A 24356-nucleotide genomic window follows, 5' to 3' on the forward strand; every position below is an offset into this window, starting at 1 on the left:
GCTTATTTGTGCAGGATGTGTTAATAAACAGATAGAAGGAAGATCTGGGTGTTTTTGACACCAGTTCCCTCACACCCATAGGGAAAAACTGAGTGGACTAAAAGCTTGGCAAGTCTAAAACTTTCTTCTATAAATAAATGGGTTTTAGAAACCCCAGGCTCTCTTACCTGCTTAGTATACCCTAGAAAGGGACAGATTGCTTTAATTACAGGGCTCTGCCTTATTTCTGAATTCCTGGGTTTATAATGACCAGCCTGGGGTTAATTAGAACATTCCTGTAATATGTTGGGGCATTTTTACCCTTACATTAGTGGTGTGCAATCTTCACTGCACTAATGGAGTTTTGTTTTGCTCCATGTTATTTGTCTGGAATACAATTAGGAATGGCCTTACTGGTTTGAGTAAAACACGAGCTCTCCTGAGCAGAGCTTGCTTTGAACCCATGTGCAGTTACAGCCCAGGAAAGAACAGCAGGGACAACAAAAGAAGCAGCTAATTATTTTTTCTTTCCAAAGCTGCTGCAGCGTTTAAGCCAGAAGTAGTAGGGGAAGAGCAAGGCTGTGGCTGCAGGGGGAACTCGGGATCAGAAATCTGCCGTCCGTAACCAACGTGCTGACAGTGTTTCCCTGCGCTGAACCTGCGGGATGAGCTCTCCTGATGGGCGAGCAGAGGTTCCCCACATCATCAAACAGATCATGCCAGCAAAGCAGGAGAATAAAATAGGACATGCAGGCAGAAAGGCTGAGCCCTCTACTCATACCTCAGAGTCAGGTTTGGCACCAGGATCTTTGTTCACGTAGCACCTGGGATGAGGGGGAAGGTGGCTGGTGAGTCAGTTTGATAGTTTTCCAGGGCATTTCCCCACCCTCCGTGGCTGGCATATGTTTGAGAAGAATGAAAACAGCAGAAGCACTGGAAGACCCTGACGGGAAGCCCTGCTGCCAGTCTGGCGTTACTCAGGCTGCAGATGAGAAGAGGAACGGCCACTTCTCTGGCTGATCCTGGGCCATCACCAGATGATTTTGGTGTATTCAAGCCTAGCTGTGACATTATTTCCCATCTCTCAGAAGACAGGCTGGGCTGGGAGCTGGGCTGGCTGGTAACGCTGGTGGAGGGCAAGGAGTAGCTGTGTGATGGGCTGGGGTTCTTCACCTCTCCCACCACCACTGTTCGATCCAGTGTCTGCTCCTAAAACCGGAGGTGGTTTTAGCAGGGAGCACGCTACTGGAATAACAAGAGTTGCTTTTTCCAGCAAGCGGATGGATGTGATGAAGTTATTATGAGGCTTTTTCTGATAAGAAGGGAAACAAGTGATAGGCAGTGCTGCCTGCTTTGTTTGTCCCATTCGGTCTCCTCAAATATGCTGATTTGGCTTACTAGCAAGTATACCAAAGAGAGCGGAGGGTAAGCAGGGAAACTACAAAATAAACATATCTTCTGCCTCTAGCAACAGCTTGTGTCTGAAGTTTGTTCCAGCACTGAAAGCCCTTTCATGTTTTGCTCGCCTGAGAAATGTACCCTGGAAAATTTCAGACCGAATGGAGCTTACAACCTTTCAGTCTGTCCAGCAGCCAAGTTGAAAGCATTTCCCAAGCATCAAAGATGTTGTCCACAAGAGCTGAAACCAGAGAGGTTTCTTGTGCATCCAGTCCCTGGAGACATTGCAGGCTCATATAATATGCTTTGGACATCTTTAATTTGACAGCTGAAGGACTGGAAACTGCTCATGGTAGGAGACATCACAAAAGCTTGTGCCTCCTTTTTTTCAGTACCCAGAGGCTGTAGGGAATCACCTACCAAGTGCCAGTCCACCCAGACCTCCGGTCCCTGCATACCCAAAATTTCCAGCTCCAGCAGGTTTCTGTCGGGCATTTCCAGGGTATTCTTGGTTTACAAGTGTGATATGAGAACAGGACCCCAAGCTTGGCCTTGACAAAGAAACCTTTGACTTTTTCATGAAGGTTTCAAATGTTTTCACTGCTTGTAGAAGGTCCAATCTGGAATCCATCAAGTGTTTCAGGTTGGCTTCAGTGGGCAATGTAGATCCCCCTGAGACTTACTTTCAAATCCTAAATGGAGTATCACGGAAGTCCAAAGTATCAGGGTGAGGAAGTCTGTTTCCTAGGCCAAATTCCAGATTATTCATCTTTTATCAGCCCCATTGAAACTCCAAGGGCCAAGTAAAAGTGAGGCCCCAGGAGCTGGCCCTTTAACACGCTAATAGTTGCATGTACTCTCTGGAGTACAAAACCAGCTCCCACTGGAGCATTTCATACTCCTTTTCCATGCTATGATTAGTTCAAAAACTGTATCAGTTACACTAAAATCCACTTACTCAGCCACCCGATAAATTGTGAGCGTGCTGTATTGGGACCACGCCAGCAAACAGATTCAGGCTTCGGCACTATTCACTTCAGGGACTTTAAACAATGCTTTGTCTATTCCTGCAAGGTCTGTTTGGAGCAGACACCTGGTGCTGGCTCCAGGCCCCTCGGTGCAGGTGTGAACGGGCATTTCCGATGGCTTTCCCACTGTGTGGTCCTTCGTGCAGCTCCGGGCTGCTTCCCACTGCTCTGCTCCGGCTGCTTAATGAACACACGTTAGATTTAAAACCTGTTTTCGTGCTGTGCTGAGTTTTAAAGCTATTCATCATGTTCGGCTCAGTTCCTATGTACAAGCTTTAAGGTGGTTTTGATTTATGAAGACTCACTAACTACTTCAGAAAAAAAAATATATCTCTGGAAGGTTATCACTCAAACCAGCTCAAAATCACCAGGGCCTCTGCCCGGCAAATTAAGGCTAAAACGGGCCAAAGTCACCTCAGTGCAATTCCAGTGATATCACGGGGTTACACCAAACAGCTTCAGGACAAAGACAAAAAAGGAGCAAACATCAGAACATCTAGATATTCCCAATTAAACTTTGTAGAGCAGGGCAAGGCATCAAATGCAAAGTGCAAGGCTCTGGCAGAGCAGAGCACGGGCACACGGGCAGTGATGGGCCTGAGCAAGGCTAGCCTGAAACCAAACCTCCCTCTGCCATTGCCTGAAATCCATTCAGCTGTCGCTTCAGTCCATTCGGCTGTTGTTTCTTGATGGCACGTAATGATTTTGGTCTATTCTGGCTCCACGATGCTTCAATTGAAAATCTCTCTTTCCACTGAAGCTTCTGAAGTGCCTGGTTACAGCAGTTCAGCTCATATTTGGCTTCCTCCTTCCATATCTGTTTGTTTATTTAAAAAAAAAACAAAACAAAAGCTCTTTCTCCATGGGATCCAACAGCTTACTCGCAGGGTTGCTTTTGATGCTGTTATGTTATTTGAACAGGCGTGGTGAGAGATTTGTGACATATTTACAAGTGCTTCCCTGTAGTCAAACTCATAAATTGTAATTACAGCCATGCTAACTAGCCATAACCCCATTAAAAAAACAACACTACACACATTTGCCACTCATTGCTATAAAAGAGCAAGAAAACTGACTTAACTTAACGTCCTTCCCAGCCTGGGAGAGAAATGTTTATGTGAAATGGAGACGGAGCATGAAAAAGAAAATGTTCCCTATTCTTAATAATAAAATGGAAACCAAACTACTTTAACGTCATTTGTCGGCTTGGTTATTCACATTTTTGTCATAGGGGGAGAGATAAGCTGGTGTGAAAATACGCTGGGGTGCTAGTAGGGGGTATAATATCAGAAACATCTTATTGACTTTGAGCTGCATGGAGTTGTGCAGTGATCACCCCGGGAAGGCTGCGGATGTGCTGCCGACCGGAGCGCGATAAGCTGATGGAAAGGGAGAGCAGCACGGCTGCGGGAGCTGAGCAGATAGTTGGGGGCTCCCCTTCTGCCCCGATTTCTGCAGCCCTGACTTTGCAGCTCCTTGTCGTGCCACGTCCTGCTTTCCCATGTGTTACCTGTGCCGTTAGCCCGGGAGCACGTCTGCCTGCCGGCCCCTGCACCATCGCTGCTCGTGTGGATATTTTCAGTCTCTTAGAGGCTGAAATATCCCATATATCCCCCATTGACAGCATGATGCACATTATGAGCTGCAAACACAGAGTGGGAGGTTTTGCAAGCCTGGGCTATGGCTTCTAGAGAGTGCAGGCAGCAACAGCCCCAACCCCAGCCAGCCCCAGCACCCTCATGCCCAGAGAGTGAGCATCCCATGTCCTGACGCCTTTCCTCTTTCTCCCGCAGCATGATGGAGTATTCTCTGGACGGACACAACGTGAGCTTGTCTGCAATCCGCACCGTCCGGGTACTTCGGCCGCTACGAGCCATTAACAGGGTCCCAAGTAAGTAACACCTTCGTCCGCACCGCAGCCACGCTGCCGGGCTGGCCGGCTGCAGCTCGGGCTCTGCCTGGCTCATCCCCCTGGGAAAACCAGGGGGTTAAAGCCACCCCGGCTGGCTCTCTGCATGCTAAGCCTTGCAGTAGTAGTCTGCTCTCCTGCTGCTGAGAGCAAGTTCATTTATTTTAATTTTTAATGGCAAGTTAGAGATCATTTATTATGATTATCAGTGTTAGTAAAGGGCAAGGGAGTAGATTTTATACCTGGGGGTCGAATTTTCGTGGCTGTTCCCCAACGTTTTTGTGAACTCTCTGAGGCAAGTAACTCTCTGCTCCTAGTGCAAAGTAAATAACAAAGTTCCTATAAAGAAAGGGGAAAGGTCAGTTCTAAGAAGGATCTTCTTGCCCTGGATGGGTTCGTTTTCCCCTCTCAGCTATTTAAGGTCTTTCCATTTCTTTGTGTTCAGGATTAGAAGCGCAGCAGCCTCCGTTGCTGGTAAAATACCACAGAGGGTTTGCTGTCTTGTAGAACAAAATTGGGTTCATCCACAATAGAAAGTTCAAGTGGCCCCTAAATCCATTTTCAAGTGGCTTCAGCTGCTTGTCTTCTAAATCCTATTTGAAAGACGAACCAACAAGTTGAAATAATTTCCTGCCGGAATCAGCCGTCTGCTGAGCAATCCGTTGCAAGGTACTAATTTCATAGCGCTTTCATCATTTTTTAACCAAGATCCACTCAATTCAAAATGCAGCAGCATTGTATGGAAATCATAGAGGTTCCTTGCAAAAAACGTACATTTCCTGTTCTTTTTAAAATCACATTTGAATGACACAGCCCCGCCAGTCCTTGCTGAACATCCTGCCTAGATTAATTGCCCATCATGTCGGCACATCTAGGGACAGCAAAACAAACTCCCCCAGAAGGGTTTCAGTTCCAGTACCTCAGATGAACATGCAAGGGAACAGATGGATGTTTACGCACAGGAGTCTTCAAAGTTTCTCTCTGAGCTCAAATTCTTCAGGATTTTTCTTTAAAAAAAAAAAAAATAATCTGTAAATTTAACAGTGACATTGTTGGATGTTAAAAACAAAACAAAAAGAAATGAGAGGCTAAAAGGGACCATGAAACCCTCCGGCGCTTTGTTTTCCTAATGAGGTTTTGTTACCAGGGTTTCGGAGCAGCCCGAAAGCACAACACAAATTTTTCCTCCAGGGTTTTGAGCACGGTGGCTCCGTGGCCTCGCTGGGACGGGCAGGAGCAGAGGGACACTGGCACATGCTCGGCCTGGAGCTGAGGTTTCGGGCTGGGGCGAGGATCAGGCTCGCTCTGAAGTTATTTAAATCCACGATGCCCTTCGTAGCTCTCCCTTGAAATAGTGGGAGTCTCAAGCTGGGATTCAGCTGGGCTGAGAGCAGAAGCCGGGGAAACTTGAGGATTTACATTCCTATTAAACCAAGGCCCAGGGATCCAAACACCTCCAAGTCTAGGTGAAATTTTGATCTAGGTCCAGCTTGTGTTTTTCTTCCTTAGGAGTCTGATATTGAAGCTTTGAAGTAAGCCTTTTAGGCTGTCTTCTGCTACACTTGCCACTTTGATTTTTTTTTTTTTTTCAAAAGACAAGCGATAGAAAATATTCAATTTTTTGTTACTAGCATGTGAGATTAAATCCAAAGAGGTCAATCCATGTTTGGAGTTGAGTTGCCCAGCTTGGTGAGCAGCTAGGCTGGTCTTATAACACTACCAGTGTCTTGAACAAGTGCCAGGGCAGGATTAGTATTCTTAGAAATATCTCAGTTCTTGGAGGGCAGATAATCACAGACTTTACTTGTTTATGAGACACTAACTCCATCCGCTTTTAACATCGGTACTTTTACTGTTTCAGACTGATATAATCCAGGGTCTGCGGAGAATGGATAGCGACAACCCTCTATTTTGTTGTATTTTTGCAGTTTCCGGTAATAACAGAGTTACATTTCTAGTCTTTCATCCACGGGGATGCTAGAGCTTAGCCGGGGGATTACCTCGGACATCCACCGCATCCCAGCCAGCAGCGCGGCGGCGGGTGCCGCTCAGCCCCATCCATGCCGTCCCCAGCGCTGGGACAGCCACGCTCCCCCAGCCACCGCACCGCTGGCGGGAGCAGGGTTTTTGGCTCAGTGGCAGTCGCAAAAGGACATCGAGCAGATAGGAATTACGGCTGGGTCAGAAGAGATGAGCCTGGTGTTCAGTCGCAGCACAGGGGAAGCAGGGACCCATGAGAAATAGCCTGGCGATTTATCCCTGTGATGCCTGGGCACTTTCCTGGGTTCCAGCCAGTGCTATTAGCTCTTCGCTTCCAGGCACAATAAATTCACCCGCAAGATTGTTTCATTTTTATTTTATTTGTTAAGAAAAGAAAGGAGAACCCTGGCCAATAAAAACATCATCTCTATTAGAAATTATTCCTTGAAAATGACTGGAAAAATATGATTCCTGCAATTTATACGTTTGGCAGGGGCTGTAGTTAGGGGTTTTTTTTAGTAGTGGTCACTGTTTTTTCAAATCCATTTCACTGCTTTATTTTTATTTTTCTACTATGTGGTTTAAACCAGGCATCACATGGAATGGGAACGAAAAGAAATGCTGGTCCTTGTTTCAGCCTAACCGATGCTCGTGCTCTTTTCCCATGGCACACTTGACATTCTGCTGAGAGCCCAGAGCACCCTTAGTGGATAGCGAACAGATGGATTCAATCTCGAGAATGGTGCCACTAAACAACCCAAAATACCAAAAGTAGCTGAGCGGAAAAAAGTTGTCTGGCACAGGGAGATAAATTTTAACCATTTTTGGAAAAAAAAGAGCGAGGATATTAGTGAGAGTGGGGGGAGAAAAAAAGAAGAAAAGCCCAGCGTCCTCTTTCCAGTGGGAATTAAGTGAGTCTTTTCTGCTTTTCCAAAGATAGATTTGCAAGGAAAGTCTGAAGGACAGTGCTGTGGGATGTGCTCTGGGGGGGCTTACGACGACAGCACGTGTTGGGAACAGGCATTACAAAATCAAACCTCCATTTGCCTCCAGCTCTGGGTTTCCGCCTGCGCTTGGAGCAGAGGCCAGTGCTGTCCCCGCAGCTGGCACCGGCGTTGCGGTTACAGGAGATGGCAGGGATGCTGGCCGGCATCCCGCACCCCCCGTGACGCTTGCTAACGCAGCCTGGCTGCCAGCGCCGTGTCCCTTCCCCGCAGGGTGGCATTGGCGCCGGGGCGGCACAGGGACAGGGTTTGGAGGGCAGCTGGCGAGGCTGGCACGGGGCTGGGCACCAGGATCACAGCTCCTCCGGAGAGGCAGCCGCTGCCGGCGCCAGCAGCGGGGAGCCGCACCGGAGCCAAGACGCAGCTGGGCATGGAGACCTTGAAAGGCTCTTGCCCTGGGATGCAGAGGTTATTACTCACACCTAATTATTTATTAGCGCAGATTTCTTGGCTGGGGTGGTTTACCCACTCGTGCCGTGCTGACAAGGTAATGTCAGCTCCGGCCCTGCTTGGCTGGGTTGCATTTCCGCTGGCAGAGCGACATGAGGAGGGGAGTAAAGTGGCATGACGGGGCTCCGGCTCCTGCCAGCATTGCCTGCCACAGCCTGGGAGCTGCCGGGTCGGACGGGCACTTCTCTCCTAGAGACTCTCCTCCTCCCAGCACCCATCCCTGGGGTCTACAGATGCCAGACTGCAGCCCAGCATTGTCATTGAATTAGCAGGAGAGGCATCAGGCATGACTTGGGAGCTGGCTGAGGGAAGAAGCCAGTGTGGAAAGTGGTGGGGGAAGAGAGACTGCGTCAGTGTAAATGCTGCTCTCCGTTCAAATGGGATGACTGATGGAGAGCAGCATCCTGCTAGGGGAAATGGAGGGGGAAAAGGCTCCACGCAGGCAGGCAGGCAGGAAAAGGTGTTTGCAGAGCAGAATTTTAGCGGGATAAAATGCCTTCAAAGGCTGCAGTGTTGCCTTATCTAGCAGCCACATTGATTTCCACCATGCCATGAACTTGAGCCCTGCTCTCTGCTGAGCACCGGGCTCCCGAGGCTCAGTTTCTGGCTTTATTCTTTTCTATAATTTAGCATTTGCCTTTGTCTCTTCCTCTTTTCATTAGTTCTCCTCTCATGAGTTATCAGCTGTTGAAATGATGGCTGGTCGGTGTCTCAGAGGTTCATTTAACCTCTATTGAACTGCTGAGCTGCAAGTCGTTATTCCCTTTTTTATTCCTGTTTTATCGTTGAGTTTGAAGGTGCCTTGATGTGTGAGACAGCTCAGGTGCCCGCCCGGTCCCTGCCTCCTTGCCCAGTCTCCGCTGGGCAGCGATGCTGGGAACATGCTGGACAGGGATGCAAGGGTTAGCTGAGGCTCTGCAAGGTTGACTCGTTCCTCGAGCTTCTTATTTAGGATGGGAGATCTTGCACAGAAATCAGCATTTCCCTGGTAGCAAAGGTGCTGGGGGAGCCCGTGCTCGGCCACAGGTTCATAGGGAGCCTTGCAGAGAGGTGCCGGACCAGCTGGGAATGTCTCCCGGCAGCCTGCACAGGAGGAGGGGAAGGGAGCAGAGCTGAGAGCTTTCCTTAGAGGAAGAAACATTTGCATCCTGCTTTCCTCCCTCAAAAAAGTCGAAATTTCCCCTGCTTCTCCTGCTTGGCAGTCCTGTGGCCAGCACGGAGAGGAGTCCTCCGTGGAAGAGGAGTTGTCCATGGAGGAGGCCCAGAGAGCAGCCACAGCTATCACCCTACACGAGGATGATAGCTCTGTATTGTGTAGGGGAACAATTTGTGTGACCCATGAGAGATGTTCAATATAAGTATATATTTTGACAATTTCTCAGGAGGCTGATGGTTTGCGGGGGCGTTTCTCCAGGAAAGACTGTCTTGCAGCTTTGCGCGTGTTTGTGTGTTGTTGAGTGCTGTGTTACTGAAAACATCTGAAAATCCCACCCTTAAGTCCACCCTTTGGAGGTATGCTGTTTGTTCCCATTTGCTGCTAAGCCTTTTGCACTCTTTCCTTTCCTTTTCAGCCTTAAGGTTCAGGGCAAAACTTAAACATCCCAGTTCCTCTGCCCAGGATGCACTGGCTGCACAGCCAAGCTGGGAACGGCGTGGCATTCGTGCTCTCCCCGTCAAAGGGCTCCTCTAACATGTTTTCTCCTTCTCCCCACAGGTATGCGAATACTCGTCACCCTGCTGTTAGATACTCTGCCTATGTTAGGCAACGTTCTCCTCTTGTGCTTCTTTGTCTTCTTCATCTTTGGGATTGTCGGTGTGCAGCTCTGGGCAGGGCTGCTGAGAAACAGGTGTTTCCTAGACAGGAATTTTGCAATGTAAGTACAGCAAAAAAATCTCCACCTTTTCTTCCTTTCTCCTTCTCCCCTGCCGGGGAGAAACCCCGGCGGTCAGCAGGGTTAGCATCCAGCCGGGGTGCAGCCGGGGCCAGATCCAGCAGTGCTGCGGATGAGAGCACGACGTGGCCGTGCCACACAGCTGCAATGGCAGCTCTTAACCGGGCTGTCATCTTGATTCACAAGGTTGTTGGCTTCAGGACTCCGAGTCTGGCTAGGTACTTTTTGTATGAAAAAAACCCACTTGTCAGCAAGTTGCTGAGGGTTTGGAGTGGCTTTTTCATGTTTTCCCTCTGCACCTGAAGGACAAGGACGTTAGTGGTTTGGATTATCTCTGTCTGAGGAAGCTGAGATCCCTGACTCTGGGAATTTAAGGATTTAGAACAAACAAAAGCATTACAGCTCTCCTAAAACTGCCAGTTCTCAAAACTGTACAGGTCTGGGAGGTCACCTTGCACACCACACCACCTGGCAGGGGCCTGATTAGGTGGTCTGCATACTGGTACAGACAGCACCATGGAGATGCTGCTGAAACACAGAAATAAATCTTTTGTAGGTGTATTAAGATAAGAAGCTTGATGTGAAAGGCATTAAAGACATTTGTACACCGCTCTCAGTCTGGGACAGGCATCAGGGATGGGCAGCACATTTGATCACCTGCTCTTTTTGATGCAGGCTTTAGTTTTGGTTCTTCCAAGCTAGGCAGTTGCATGGCCCAGCATCCCTGCCAGGTGCTGAGGGTGCTAATATGCCTTAGTTGCCCTGATGAGCCTTACCTGGGACCCCCACCCACACCCTGCCCGTGGCCCAAGGGCTCTATTTAAGCTCAGCCTGTGGCTCTCAGTCCTGGTTTGAGCTGTGCTGTTGGTGTGCTTGTCTCCAGCTCTGTCTTTGTTCCTGGTTTCTTTGGCTCCTGCCTGAGTTCCCTGGATGGGTCCTGGATCTGGTTCATCACTTGCCATGGCCAGGGCTTTGAATGGACCCTGCTGTCAGCCCTGGGTTCTGCCTGCTGTGTTCAGACTCTGTCCGTGCAGGTGTTGCTGGCACTGGGATGACCCTTGGCTCCTGGCTCGTCCCCTGCCATGGGGCAGGCTGGCTCTTGCTGCTCCCCAGCAATCCCTCAGCATGATACTGAGCTTGGGGGGTTCTGCGCTTGCCCCTTCAGAGGTGCAACGTAAGGGCACACCTTAAAGCCCATCAGCACAACAAAAAGATCAAAACCAAGTGCAGCCTGCAAGCTTCCACAGAAAAGGGAGGTCTGCCTGGGAAAATCCTTCCGAAGGGCTCCTGTCAGAGACTGCTGAAGATGTCAGTGGCTCAGAGGTGAGGAAATGCCTGAAACCAGCTAATCAGGGCAACTCTAGCGCTGTAAGAGAAGATAGAGCCTGTAATTATATCTGTTTGTAATCATCTGCTGTCTACAACTTGTATTGTGTCTGGAAGACAAGCAGAGATTATCTGTCAGCTCTACCCCAGGTCCTGTTCCTGCCTTTCACTGATTAGTCCTGTGGCTTTCAGCTCTCTGAGCCTTTCTCTATACTGCAGACCATCTTTGATGGCACTTACTCATCCCATCAGAGATGCTGAAAGGCAGAAAATGATGAGTCTGACGTGTGTATGCTTCTGCTCCTGCGTCTTGATGCTCCAACCTCACAAGCTCTCTCCTGCACCCACAGCAGGTATTTGCTGGTCACCAAGACCCTCTGTCACTCAGAGTAACCTCTGAGCTGTCATTTAAAAGCCCAAAGAGTGGTGTTAAAGCTGTGCTTGGGTGGCCCGGTTGCATGGGGCAGGCACCATGTGCGGGCAGTGCTTTGAGCACAAGGAGTGCAGAGCTGTAATTAGCTTCAGTGAGTCCCTCTCATCTCTTTGACCAGGTTTCTAAAATGCTATGTGATTTCCTGCAAAGTGAAGCTTTTAAAATTAACCACAGGGGAAACATTTGCTAAGTACAGATATTAAGCAGACTATTATGTAATGGCCGTTAGCAGCATCAAAGGCGTCGCAGGATTTTCTTATCAGGGTCTTGGTCCTGGTCACTGAAGGCAAAGCCAGGCTCCCTGTGCTAAGCTTGTGGAGCTGCGTTGGAAGAGGCAAGAGGTTTGTAAGAGATCTTCTCCTTCCTGCTTCACTGCAGCTCTGCGCTGGTTCCTGGGTCCCCTCCAGCAGCAGGTAGTGGTGAATTTGGGTGGCTGTGGGCTATCCATTGCCTGTGCCCAAGTCCTGTTGCTTGATGCCCTGTGCTCAGGGATACTGTGAACAAAGTTACAGCGTTCCAGAGAAATCTGGAGAAATGAGGCTTCTGGCATGCCCATGGGGCAGCTCTGTTGCAGGAGAGGGCTACTCCAGCTCTGCTGGTGCCAGTATCAGTGTAACAAATGTGGATTGCTCTGGTACCATCACCCAGAATGAAGCTACTGGTTTGGTCTGTGTTTTGCTGGGTTAGCTTTAGACCTGAGAAGCCTGGCTGCAACGAACCAGTCCCTCCATTTCAATCTAGAAGCTATCCCAAGTTGATCGGAGCTTGGTGTGGAAGCTTTGGAGAATCCAGATGGAACTATTCCCATCTTTTCTGTCATTCCTGATTCATTCTCCTGAATCTGTAGTTCCAGGCATAGGGATATGGTTCACCCCTGCAGTGGTCTTCAAACCCCATCAGCAAGTTGAAAAGGCATGGAGTGGCAGTGACAGGGAAAGCACTTCAGGGTTACATCTTCCTGCTATTGTACAGATGGACCAAAATATACAGCATTGGGCCCAAACTAGCAGGTCCTGCTGACCAGCAGCAGGATGCCATCTGCCAGCAAGACAGTGTGGAGATACAGGCAAAGTCAAGCCCAGGGTTGGATTGGAGCGGGTCCATCACTGTGTCCTCATTCTCCATCCCTGCGCCGAGCTGCTGTGCTCGGCATCGGTGCTGGAGATCCCTGACCATCCATCCCCTTCCAGGGAGAGCTGCCAAAGAGAACAAAAACAACAACAAAACCTTCACCCAGGGGATGCAGGATTAAAGTTAAGCTCTGGTTTTGGTTAGAAGTAAACAGAATAGAGCTCTGCGGGAAAGGGGGAATGAGATTCTGGTCATTTAGTTTTTTCTGCCAAGTCCCACTAAATCCCAGTGCTGTTGTCCTCAGCCTAAAATAATGTTTACCAGCCCTTCAGCAGGCTGTGAGGGGCTGGAGGATGGACAGGCACGCTGTGCGCCCAGGTTGGGGCTGAGCAGATGATGGTCCTGGCTCAGATTTTCCTTACAGCCCTGTAAAGGGGAAGACCTGAGTTATTGGAGGAGTTCACCTTGGTGGTGGTGTCAAACCCTCCCAGATGAAAGCAGAACTGCTTTAAAGTGAGAGTGAGCATCTGAACACAATCCAGGGTGCTAGGCAAGGAAGGGTCATAGCCCCAAAGCTTTTCTGGAGTGAAGCAAGTGTAAGCGAGCTCAGAGACTGGTGCTTCAAATATAGTTTCTTATCTGCTGCTTGCTTCTTTGCACACTCGCTGCCAGCAGCTTTCTGGGCTATTCAACTTTACAGCAGGCATCAGATGGAAGAAGTGACTTTGATTTTGCCATCATTCTTATTCCTCCTGTGGAAACTTTTTCTTTTAAATCCACCTTGAAAGTCGGCTGCTTCAGGTAAAGAAACTATTTTTAAATATAGTACATTCTGATAGAAATTTGGGCACTTCTTTGAGGTGCACTGGCAATATCTGCTTTCTCTCTTTCTTCAAAAATTGCACTGTTGCAATGCAGTATCATGCTGGAAGGAGGTTGTTTTATTAAGGACTCTCTTTTAGTAGTGACTTTGAAGGAATTACAGGCAGTTACTGGGCTGTTGCAGTAGCAGGTTGGCAAGCAATAAACTGGAGTGGGTCACTGCTGTTCAGAACATGTGAGAAGCTGTCCCTTCCCGGCCAGCCCTGGAGACCAGAGCGGAGTCTCAGAGGGCTCTGGTGGCTCAGGCACCTCGTCAAGCCCCGGGGAGCTTGCTGGCCGGACTGCGCTTCCCCTGGCATTGCACAGCAGTGGGGGACAGCAGTGCCAGAATGGTCTCCGCTGCTATGTGAGCAAGTGGACCAGATCCCCGACAGTGGGAGCTGGAGGGGGAATTTCATTAAGGCCTTTTTGGTTGGTCTGGTCTGAGAGAGGAAGGCTCGGCATGCGTGCGTGGGAAGGGCAAGCGAAGCCAGCAGTTTATCTCTAAGATCTCCAGGATGTGTGTCTCCCCCACGCAGCCCCTCTGGCTCCCTCCTGCCATCTGTAAATAAAGGAATTGGGTCACCCCAGCTTGTCTGGGTTGTTGCTGCTGGGGCTGCTCCTTGCTTGTGTCTTGTTATGCAGAGGAGCGTTTTCCCCCTCGTGGAGCCTTTCAAGGAACTCAGTGGGTTGGAAGCAGGAGAGGGGAGAGAGCTGTGAAGTGCTTTGTATTTATCTAATGCTGCAGGACAGTTATAATGTGAGCACTTCAGTCTTAATTAACTCTGTACCTGCTTGGCATTGTACCGCCTTTGGCTCCTTGGCTTTTGTAGAGCTGCGAGAAGGCACATAACAGCCAAGGCAGACAGCTCTGAGTTTGTCTGAAAGGTACTTATGAGTTCTGCTTAGTTGCTCCTCCTGACATCACTCTGTGCTGCAACGTTGGGTTGTCAGCAGGATTTCCTCCAGAGAGCAGCCTCCTCTTGGAGGGAATGGATCCTGCTTCATGCTGAGTTTCCTCCACCTTTTCCCTTTCCTCCTCTGCTCCTCAGAAAGCTGAAGCAGGATTGTGCTCAGCACACACACCATACTCCAGCGGTTGTGGATGATGTCCTGCATGGGGTGGTTGGGCTGGGAGGACTGAGCCTGGGGGAAGATGGAGCAGAGAAGAATTGTTGAGCCTCCTTTGACGTGGGGGAGAATGGACTTTCCTACCCCACTGCTGTCCTTCCTGCACGTGAACGTGCCCAGGGACAGAGAAAGGGAAATATATTGCAAAGCTGCTGCAAGCCCGGAGAAAGATGTGCACTGGGCAGCTGGCCGAGAAAGGGGTGTTAATCCTTTCTAATGTGATAACAAGATCCATTCTGGGGCTTAGTTTCTCATGTCTTTTCCCCAGAGCGCAAGGGTCTCGTGATTAGTGGATTCATTACCATTAATAAGTTATTTAGACTATGCCTGTTGGCAAGTAACAAGGAAGCCAGATTGACCTTTCCTGCACGTGGAGGTAGATGGTCTTGGCAGAGCTAATTCATTTATTTTGTGGATATTGGGGATTCTCTCATTCTGCAACACCATTGTTTCTCATTCTTGCTCTCCTTCCTTCTTTCCCCTTTTTGGTTTTGCAAGCAGGGTCATCAAGCAGAGGAACTAGAAAAAGGTCTTAAATTTGCAGTGCTTGCCGTCAGTTGGCATGTCCCTTCTCCTCTGTACTCAGCAGTGGCAGAGCATCGTGCAGGTGTGGGTCCCTCCCGGCCGGCCGGGTGCTCATGGTGTCTCTGTGCCCAGGGCAGACATGGGCTTGAAGGGCTTGAAAAGGGCTGGGCAGAAAGTGGCCCCCATGCAACTGATTTTGACCTGTCATAGGGAAGACTTTTAGTTTGTAAATGATTTGGAGGGCAATTGCAAAAATGAGCAAGGCAGGGAAAAGGGAGGATAAAATCAGTCAGGCAGCAGCAGAACGAAATCAAGCTTCACTCACCCTTCGCAGTCAAGCTGTGCTTTGTTTTCCTGGTTTTATTTTCCTCCCACAGCCACCAAAGTGTGTCGTTCTTTTAGTTCTCCAGAGGGTTTGTGCCCAGATCTTCTCTACGCAGCTTATTAGATCACAGCCCAGGGCGCTGTGTCTGCAGGCAGTATTTCTCCTTCAGCCCGAGGCTTCCTAAACAATGACTCATGGGGAACATGCAGCCTCTCAAATCTGTGTATGTGGCTCATTAAGGGCCTTTCCATTACAAGGTGTAGTGAATAGAGAAGCGTTGCATGGGAGGGGGATTGGTCCTGTAGGTCCCCAGCCTGGTTGCGTCCCTTCCCTCCAACGAAACTGGGTATGTGGGCTCCAGCAGAATTGGCTGGCACACTGCGCTCTGGCTAGCTGTGTCCCTGTCCAGCCTGCCCAGCTGGGGTGGGCATATCAGGAGATCAGCTCTGGGGGCTGAAATAAAGATGATTAATCTGGGACAATGAACATGTATCAGTCCTGCAGCTGGGAGGGCAGACAGCTGCGGAGTCGCGTGTGGCGCTGAATGTTGTGTATATTGTGCTGTGGTGGGAGAGGCAGCTCGCAGGGGAGCTCGGGTGCGAGGTCGGAGTGGAGCATCACGCTGATGCATCAGCCCTTCTGTCTGAGCACTTCTTCCATGGTCAGTGTTCTTGGCACGGGCATGTGTGTGTCTGCGTCTAAACACGAAGCTGCTCCCAGGAAAGGAGCTTGTGCATCCATAGCTGCTAATTACACAATCATCCCTCCAGATGGTCCATCTCCCTCTGCAAGTCCAGCTTTGCTCCGGGTAGAATCCTAATTACACTGGCCCGTGAGCTGCTGTGTGCTAAGCCTTCCTGTCCTGCCTGCTGCCAAAAGGTGTTTGTGATCAGGAAACTCCTGCTGCTGGTGTTGTGGTGGGGTGTTGCTTCCAGGGTGGTGAAGGAAATAAGTTTTTGCTGAGTTTCACAGCTCCACCTGGCTCTGGAGCAGGTTTTCCTGGAAGATCAGTTGTAGTTTGGAAGAGTACGTCACTGGAGTGGCACATGCAGATCAAAGAGCCTTGGTCAGCATTGTTTTAAGGGAAACGAGAAAGAGCAAGGGATGTTCCCAAGATCACACAGGGTTGTTGCAGGGCTGGGTGTTCCATGTGTAGTTTCAGGGTTGCAGGTTACTGTCTGAGACTTGCCTCTGTGGCTGTCTCTGCTGCAAGCACCAGGTTTGGGCATTGAGCTGCCCAAACCGACCAAGTTTCGAGTTTGCATGACTTGTCACATCAGGGATTTAACAACTGCAGAGATCTGTTGAGCGTGAGCTGGAGGTCCAGGTGCTTTGATGAGAAGGTACCAAATGAGACCTCTCCTGCCATCACCTTAGGGACTCATAGAGTAGCTCTTTGCCTGTAACCCACAAAGTCCTGGTTTCAAGAGCGGTGAAGTCAGCCCCGGGGAGGCTGGTCATACCCCAGAGTCCCATGGCCGTGCTACTTTGCTGTATTAGGCAGTGCACAGCGTACTCCAGGCTTGGTCTGGGCTCTGGGGGTGTTAGACTCCTGTCACCACCACAGGGTGCAGAAAGCCCTGATCCCCATGTCCTGTTTGAAAGACTTCAGAGCTACTGAGTGTCTTGGGAGGAGACTAGTGGGACATGCACCCATGGCCTCTCAAACCTGGAGGTTTCAGAGGAAAATGTCCTTCCTGAGGCTGGTGAGTCTGGAATGGCTCTGCCCTGGGCTGCTTCATGTGGCACAGAGGTGCAGAGCCCTCCCAGAACCTCCCTGGGTGAGCAGGCTCAGGCAGGCCCTGTGGCTGTAAGCAGAGATGTCCCAGGTGTGGTGTGGTCCCCACCGCATTTGAGGGTGCAGGAGCCCTTTGCATCTGAACTGAGCCCCTCGCAGCGTACCCACTAAGGCCAAAACGGAGCTGATGGGACTCTGCCTGCCGCTTGTGAGTTAGAAGTCACTTCTCAGGCATCTCTTCTCCTCCTCCCTCTGTTTCTTCTCTCAAGATCCCTAGCTGTCTTTGCCAAAGTCTGTAGCGCTCCCAGACACATCCCTGCGCCTCAGTGCGTTTTAATCCTTTGCAAGCCTCCACAGTACCCCCCTCTGTGTGACAAACTCTGCTGGTTGTAGTATCTGATCTAGCAAACACCGTGCTAGCATAGCACTCAGCCTTTTCTTCAGCTTGTTTTATATGGAAATTTCCTCCAAGTGAAACCAATCCGTGGGAGGAGAAGGAGAAGGCTTTTAGGCAGTCTCGGAGGAAAAACATTTTTCAAGTTTTTCTTGTCTTTTGAATCTAAGGCATAGAAACTGGGAAGAAGATACTACAGTTCTGTCTACAAGTGTGGGAACACTGTGCAATGGGAGGGGAATAGCTAGTGAATACGTTTAATTACCAGTGAACAATGCCCGATTCCTCTGACATGCTACTCTTGCCTATTCCTGAAGCCAGATGAATCCTCAACACCCACCTCAAGTAATTCATTGATGGAGGAGAACCAAATTCCCCAGGAAAGTCTTTCAGGGTTAATTTCCCCTCAGCTCTGCCCTGCAGCAATTGCTCTCTCCTTAAAGTGCAGTTGCTGAGTGACTCCTGCTTGACTCAAGGGTTTTGGGGAGAAATTTCAAGCAATTGTATGGAATAACGCTAGTTTGGCACGCATTAGAGCCAAATTTATTCAATCGTTAGGTACATTCAGAAACAGATAAAAATACAGTTGTCCTGTCTTGAAGAATTACCTGCTTATCTTCTACCCACATCTCGCTTGGTCGTATAATTTCTGTGTTGCCTTTTCCCTTGTCTCCTGACTGATTATATAGCATCTTAGATCCCTGCAGCTCTGAACACAGCAGATAGTCTGCTCTAGGACTTTGCACCTTCTTATTTTGAGCAGTGCTTCAGCAGTGCAAGTGCTGGTGGGTCTCACTAATGCTAATCAAACAGCATGAAAAGTCCCGGGCTCTGCTTGCTCACTGATCTGCCTCAGAGCATGCCTCGGGAAAAAAGGCACGTCCCTGCCATGCTGCAATTAGAGCACTTGCTTATCTTAGCTGTAACAGAGCCATAAACTTTATCCAGGCCAATTAAATCAGATATGCAGTAAGCATACAGTTCCTATTAATGTGGGCTCTTTCTTTTCTTATGTAAGTACAGAAGGAATTTGAGACGGCCTGTGGCTGGGTCTCTCCTTGTTAAAGTTCAGCTCACTCATCACAGAGACGTGCTGAGGAGCAAATTTATTGGAAAGCTGCTTTGCCATCAGGTTTTCTGAAGCATGTTCTGAGCATCAGAAGAGCTATCTTAAAATCCTTAGATAGAAACAAAAAGTTCCCTAGATTTCTGGGACGCACCTGGCCTGCTGGGATTTTTCTCTCTATACCCTCTCATTTCAACTTTCAACTGCCCTGTTTGCTTGGGAAAACTCAGGTCTGATCTTTAACTGAAAGATCACTGGTGCCTTACAGGATGGAAAAAGCTTTGTAGACAAAGGTAGGGGCTGATATCTCAACTGTAGCTTGCCATCCCCAGTCTGATGGGACTGAAGGGCAAAGGAGAAATAACACACCCAAACCAAGGACAGAAACCAGCGCCTTTTGCTGCTGCTGAAACAAGGGATGCATTGGTTGTTCTCATCCTTCTCTTTCTTCCCCCTCCAGGACATACAACCTTACCTTCCTGCATCCGTACTACCGGACAGACGAAGCAGAGGAGAACCCGTTCATCTGCTCATCGCATCGTGAAAACGGCATGCAGAAATGCTCCAACATCCCAAACAGGAAGGAGTACAAGGTGGAGTGCACCTTGAGCATGGACTCCTACACCCCAAGTTTATACAACCCTGACTTCAGCAGCAGGAATGCTTGCATAAACTGGAACCAGTATTACAACGTATGCATGGCAGGGGACGTAAACCCACACAACGGAGCTATCAATTTTGATAATATTGGATATGCCTGGATAGCTATTTTTCAGGTAGGAGTCTCCTAAAGATTTTTCTGTTTCTTTTTGTTTTGTCATCTTTTGCTTGGAAAGATTTTAATAGATGCATCAGAGGAGAAAGGAATTTGCTTGCACCTGTGTGAAACTGCAAATAAAGACGTATCGAGTAAATGAATCAGACAATAACCTGCACAAATGTTGCAAGAGAGCATTTGGAGAGAATAGCCATTTTTTCAGTGCATTTTAGAAGAGTGGGAAAATACTTCTTGAGGCAGACAAAAGTATGGAAAGTTCTAGCACTGCAAATCAGACCTGGATAAATCCCAGGGATTTTTGAGAGTTAGGGTCTTTATTTATTGCTGTAGTATCAGGAAATGGAGAGTGTTGTCGAAGTCCTTAAGCAAGACTTAATATCATTCTAAAAATGTAGGAACTAGCTCAATGGCATGGTTTGGGCTTGATTCTGGAATTACAGGGTTATACTGGTTAGCATGGTATGCTGGAGGGCAGAAGAAATTGTTCAGGCTAGAATACCTGTGAAGAGATACTACTCACGTGGAATTTGAGTCTCTCTTGATCCATACCTATACAGCTCTTCACTAGAGGCCAAAGCGCTTCTAGCTCAGACTGGGGGAGCCTTTACAGGTGACAAAAACACTCCAGCAACTGAAGCATTTTCAAAGCATTTTAGCTCTGGAACATTGGATAGCTCATCTACACAGTCCAGAGGCTATGGTCTCTTAGGGCTAGCCTATTTTAAATGATCCATGTACTGTTTTCCATTTTTAATTTGCACTTTCTGTTTTTAATACAAATTTCCTTATGCTTTTGGCTAGATGCCCTGTTTTAGTTAGTCCTCCTCAAGTGTAGGTGACATCTATTCCTAAAAGAGAAAAAAAATCTCCTTTTAGTTCTGTTAATGATGAATAATTACTCATTCAGAGCTCTAAATTTCGTTTATGAATTTCCTTCTAGTCTCATATTATAATATGAACTTAATAACTTTCAGTTTTCATCTGGGAGTTGTAAAGGGGCGATTGCTTGCTCTGAGCATCTTGTGTGCTCTCATGCTGTCACAGTAGCACACCTTGAATCACACTGCTGCTGGTGTCAGAGGCTTAAAACCGAATCCAGAAGGGTTCAGACAGATCCTGAGTCTCTACTAGGCTATGTTTTTTTTAAAAATGCTTTGGTTCTTTCCTGGAATTCGTATGTCAAGAGAGGAGCTGCCACAGTAATTTTGAATATTCCTGACTGGTAGTGAGTGTTGCATAAAGGAAAGAGGGAAATCAAAGCGAGAATAGTAGATAAGTCTCTGGCTGCACTTGCATTCTCCTTTTTCTGCTCTTGCACAGTTCTTTGACAGAGCTTGATGGATGTGCCCAGGAGGTCCCGTCTGGCTCCCACCACGGGGCAGCAATGTTCTTGCCAGAGAAAGGGCAGAGGGCAATGTGTTGCAGAGTGCCTGTGCTAGTGCATTGAAAATGAGCAGGTGCTTCTCGAGGGGTCCTGCTTCCTTTTTACTTCCAGAGCCTTTTTGCAGACTGCAAGTTTTCATTTCATGTTGGTATTTCATTTTCTCAGCCTGAAAATGTACAGTTTTAACCCAGGAAGAACACACCAGCCACAGCAGAGGTTTCAACAGATTCCTTTGGGCAGAGCAGAGTGTCTGGCAAAATTGGATATTGTATCCACAGATCATTTTGGCAGCTGCCAGGAGGTTTATGATTGGTTTTAGTGCTGCTTAGACCATCCAAATGCTAAAGAGTATTTCCAGCCAAAAACTCTTCTTACATCTTTATTCCTTTTAGAAGTAAGGATTCACTTTTAGAAGCTGAAAACAATATAACTCCAGGTAAAGAAGCAGCTGTTGGGAGTGAGGTGCTTGCTTAACTTTGATATGGAAAGAGTAAATCATTACTGCAAGAGGTGGGATGCTAAATCAAAACAATTGCTGTAAGCAGAGAACATTTAACAAATAAAGCTATTGAGTTGTGCTCTCATTACATTTAATAGTTGAAGCTGGGTAGCACCAGGTCAGCAGTTAGATGAGGCCTCAAAGTAAGTAGTGCAGAAAGTAGAACTGATGGTTTTAGGAGCTCAGGAGCTTCCCTGTGAATTGGTATTGAATTACTGGGCAGAAAGCACTCTGCTGTGTTCTGGATGAGACAGGTCCAATTGTCCTGATCCCTTCTGAGGAATAATGAATACGTAGTACTTTGCGAGAGTTGTAATGGTGGACTGAACCCCAAGGTCTGGCAAGCCTCCAGTTTGCATAATGGCAATCTTAGGACTCAGCTGGATAGAGCATCCCTCGTGATTTATCCCAAATGAGTTGGAAATCTAGCATGGTTTAAGAGCTGTCAGAAGGGAGGTTGGTGAAATGAGCCCCACAGGTGAGATTCCGAAGGAAGTTTCCAAGCGCAGTGACTGCAAGTCGTGCCCAAAAGTTTCCAAGGGCACAGTTTGATACTGTGCAGACAGCGAACAAACAAAACCAAAAGCAGACTTTGACAGGGAAATCTGAAGGTCTCTACTCCAAAACATCCTTGCGAGTGGTGCGCCAAGGCAGGAGGCTAGCAGTATGGCCAAGCTCTTTCAGCTGCCAGAATTTGGATTTAAGCAGCGAAGCTGAAAGACATTTAACTTCATGGTAACGATCCTGAACTTGCAAGTAACCTGGCATGTGGCAGAGCGGCGTACCAAACAGTGAAATGCATTGTTGACCTTCCAAGTAGAAGAGTAAGTCAGAGGCATCAGACAGGAGAACCAACCTAGTGCAAATAAAAAAATCTTAAAGTAATAAAGACGATGGCTACATCTATGGGTGTTTGAAAGGATAATAATTCCTTATGTAATCCTGCAAATGATTAATGTTTTGATTCCCCTCATTTGTTGTGTAATAGGCTAATTCATGTATATATTTGTTACAAAGGCACGTTCAATGGCAAATTATGTGAACTAATTAGCTTATTACAGAATAAATGAAAGGAGATAGAACCTAAATTAACTGTGAGGTTTGGCATGATATTAAGATCCCTTTATTGCACATGAATTTCAGCCGCAACAATAAGAGCAGTAATTACAGGTATTGTTGTCACACTGCAAATGATGAATTACCCACCTAACCAAAGTCCAATTTAATTTGAATTACTGACAGTCTCAGTGGAGCAACCAAAACACTGCCGCCTTCCCAACCATCAGTCTCGGTGTGGCCAGGCCTGAATGCAGAAACCCTGTTAAAACAAAAGGGGGTTGGATGGTGGGTAAGATCCACAGTTTGGGAAGAAGAGATGATGTAGGCTGCTTTGCAAACCACAGAACCATTGCTTGGATGATTTCACATCTGACTCGCAGAGAAGTAAGATCTATAATAGCACTTCACATCAGGAGGCAATGCTTCTGGCAAAACTAGTGAGGCAAAGTTGAAGGAGCAATAACCATCAGCTAGGCAGAACCAAGACAAGATCAAGGGAACAAGCTGTTCCTCTGTGCCTCCTTCCAGCATACAGTTGGAAGGTCTGAACTTTGAGAGGAAATGTACGGGGGAAAAATTACACGGATGTTTCAGGAAATGTCCATCCAATACAAGAGAGAAGATTTGTCTGGCAGTTCAGAGGGGCTGTGACACTGCTGGTGCTGGCTGAGTTACCTTTTTTATGGCCTCTTCTTCACATGTATTTCAGAAGTAGTTGTGTTTTCTAAGGGGCTTCCTTAATGAAAGACCCTCTTGAAACTAGTCCTTGGATGCAGCTCTCAGATTCAGGATTCTGTTTCTGGCAACAGAATCTGTGGTTCTGAGTACATATTGCTTCTATGAGGTTTTGCTTAAGAAGACATCTCAGTTAACAAGTTAATTAAGTCATACAAGTAACACATCTCTGGCCCATCATCAGAAGGCCCTAGCGAGGGAATTCTCGGAGGAGACTGTTTTGTATTCAGCAGCCCCCTTGTTGCTGTCAGGAGAAAAAAAAAAAGCCTGGTTGTGTTCATGAGAGCTGAAGACAGCCCAGCAGGCACATGACATGATAAGAATGCCCAAGAAAGGAAAAGCTGAATCACCTTCTGAAGAAAGATGTCTGGAAATAGAGCAGCATTAAAGGAACTGTCAGCAGCAGCAAGAGTTCAAGGTGTTCTCTTGATAGCATGCTTAGATGGAGAACTTCTCTTTGTACCCAGTTTCACCAAAGCTGGGAGTGTGTTACAGCCACGAAGGTGTGGGTGCCCAGCTCAGGAGAGAGAACAGGTTTGGGGTGGGAAAGTAGGGGAATCGATGCCACCCACTTCTTCCTTCATTTGTCCTTCTGCGGATACTTGACTCCCAAGGCGATGGCAGGCTGCCTGGGCAGGTGTGACAGCTGGCAGTGACAGCCGTATGCTGCAGGCCACCTGCCGAAACAGCCCTCTTGGTTCGATGTGAAGTTACCTCTTCTGTGCTCTAGCTTGTCAAAAAAGCCCCTGGGAGCTTGTGTAAGCTATCTCAATCCAATCAAGGATTTATTCATTTTGACTCTGCTCTCTGTGCTGATGAGGAGCTTGTTTTGTCTCCGTGTTGCTGACTCTGCTTCTGCCAGGATCTGCACCCCTGCTAGCTGTGCCTGTAGATGGGCCAGCTGAGAAGGTACAGAGCTTGGGGGGAGATTTCAGGTTTGGGAAGAGGAAGGTTCATTTGTCTCATTTCGCTATTGTTTGGTGCCCTGATCTGTTCCACAGCTGTTGCCCACTTCCCATTGTTTCAGCCTCTGTTCATCATGATTGAAATCCTTCCCTGAGGATTTCTCCCTTGCCTGGAAATCTTTCAGCTAAATCTGTAATGGGAACCGTATCTTACCATATCGTCTGTTTGAATTAAAGGAAAAATTATATGCACTTCAATGCGCTTCTGCTATGGCCAAATGCAAGAATGAGCTTGGAGTCCCTCCTCGTCTATACTGTCACTCAGTCAAGAAAAGATCTCATTTGAGAGACCAGACCTGAAGCTCTAACATTGCTTTCCCTTAGAGTAAGCACAAACCTCTGCTCTGGAACCTACTGGCAGGACAGAATTGGCAGGGTCATTCCTGTTTGTTCCCACTCGTACATCTTCCTCTTAGCTAGGCTGTC

At 48.0% G+C, this 24356-nt stretch overlaps 1 protein-coding gene across 1 annotated transcript in view; it reads left to right on the forward strand.

Annotated features, from left to right (window-relative positions):
* Nucleotides 1-24356, forward strand: part of CACNA1H (calcium voltage-gated channel subunit alpha1 H) — a 255626-nt gene that overhangs the window by 133439 nt on the left and 97831 nt on the right. The window contains exons 4-6 of the mRNA XM_050906346.1: nt 4199-4296; nt 9463-9622; nt 18971-19286. Of these exons, the coding sequence (XP_050762303.1) occupies nt 4199-4296; nt 9463-9622; nt 18971-19286 (574 nt within the window). The remainder of the gene's footprint in view (nt 1-4198; nt 4297-9462; nt 9623-18970; nt 19287-24356) is intronic.

Source organism: Gymnogyps californianus, chromosome 15, assembly GCF_018139145.2.
Source record: "Gymnogyps californianus isolate 813 chromosome 15, ASM1813914v2, whole genome shotgun sequence".
Classification (NCBI taxonomy): Eukaryota; Metazoa; Chordata; class Aves; order Accipitriformes; family Cathartidae; genus Gymnogyps; species Gymnogyps californianus.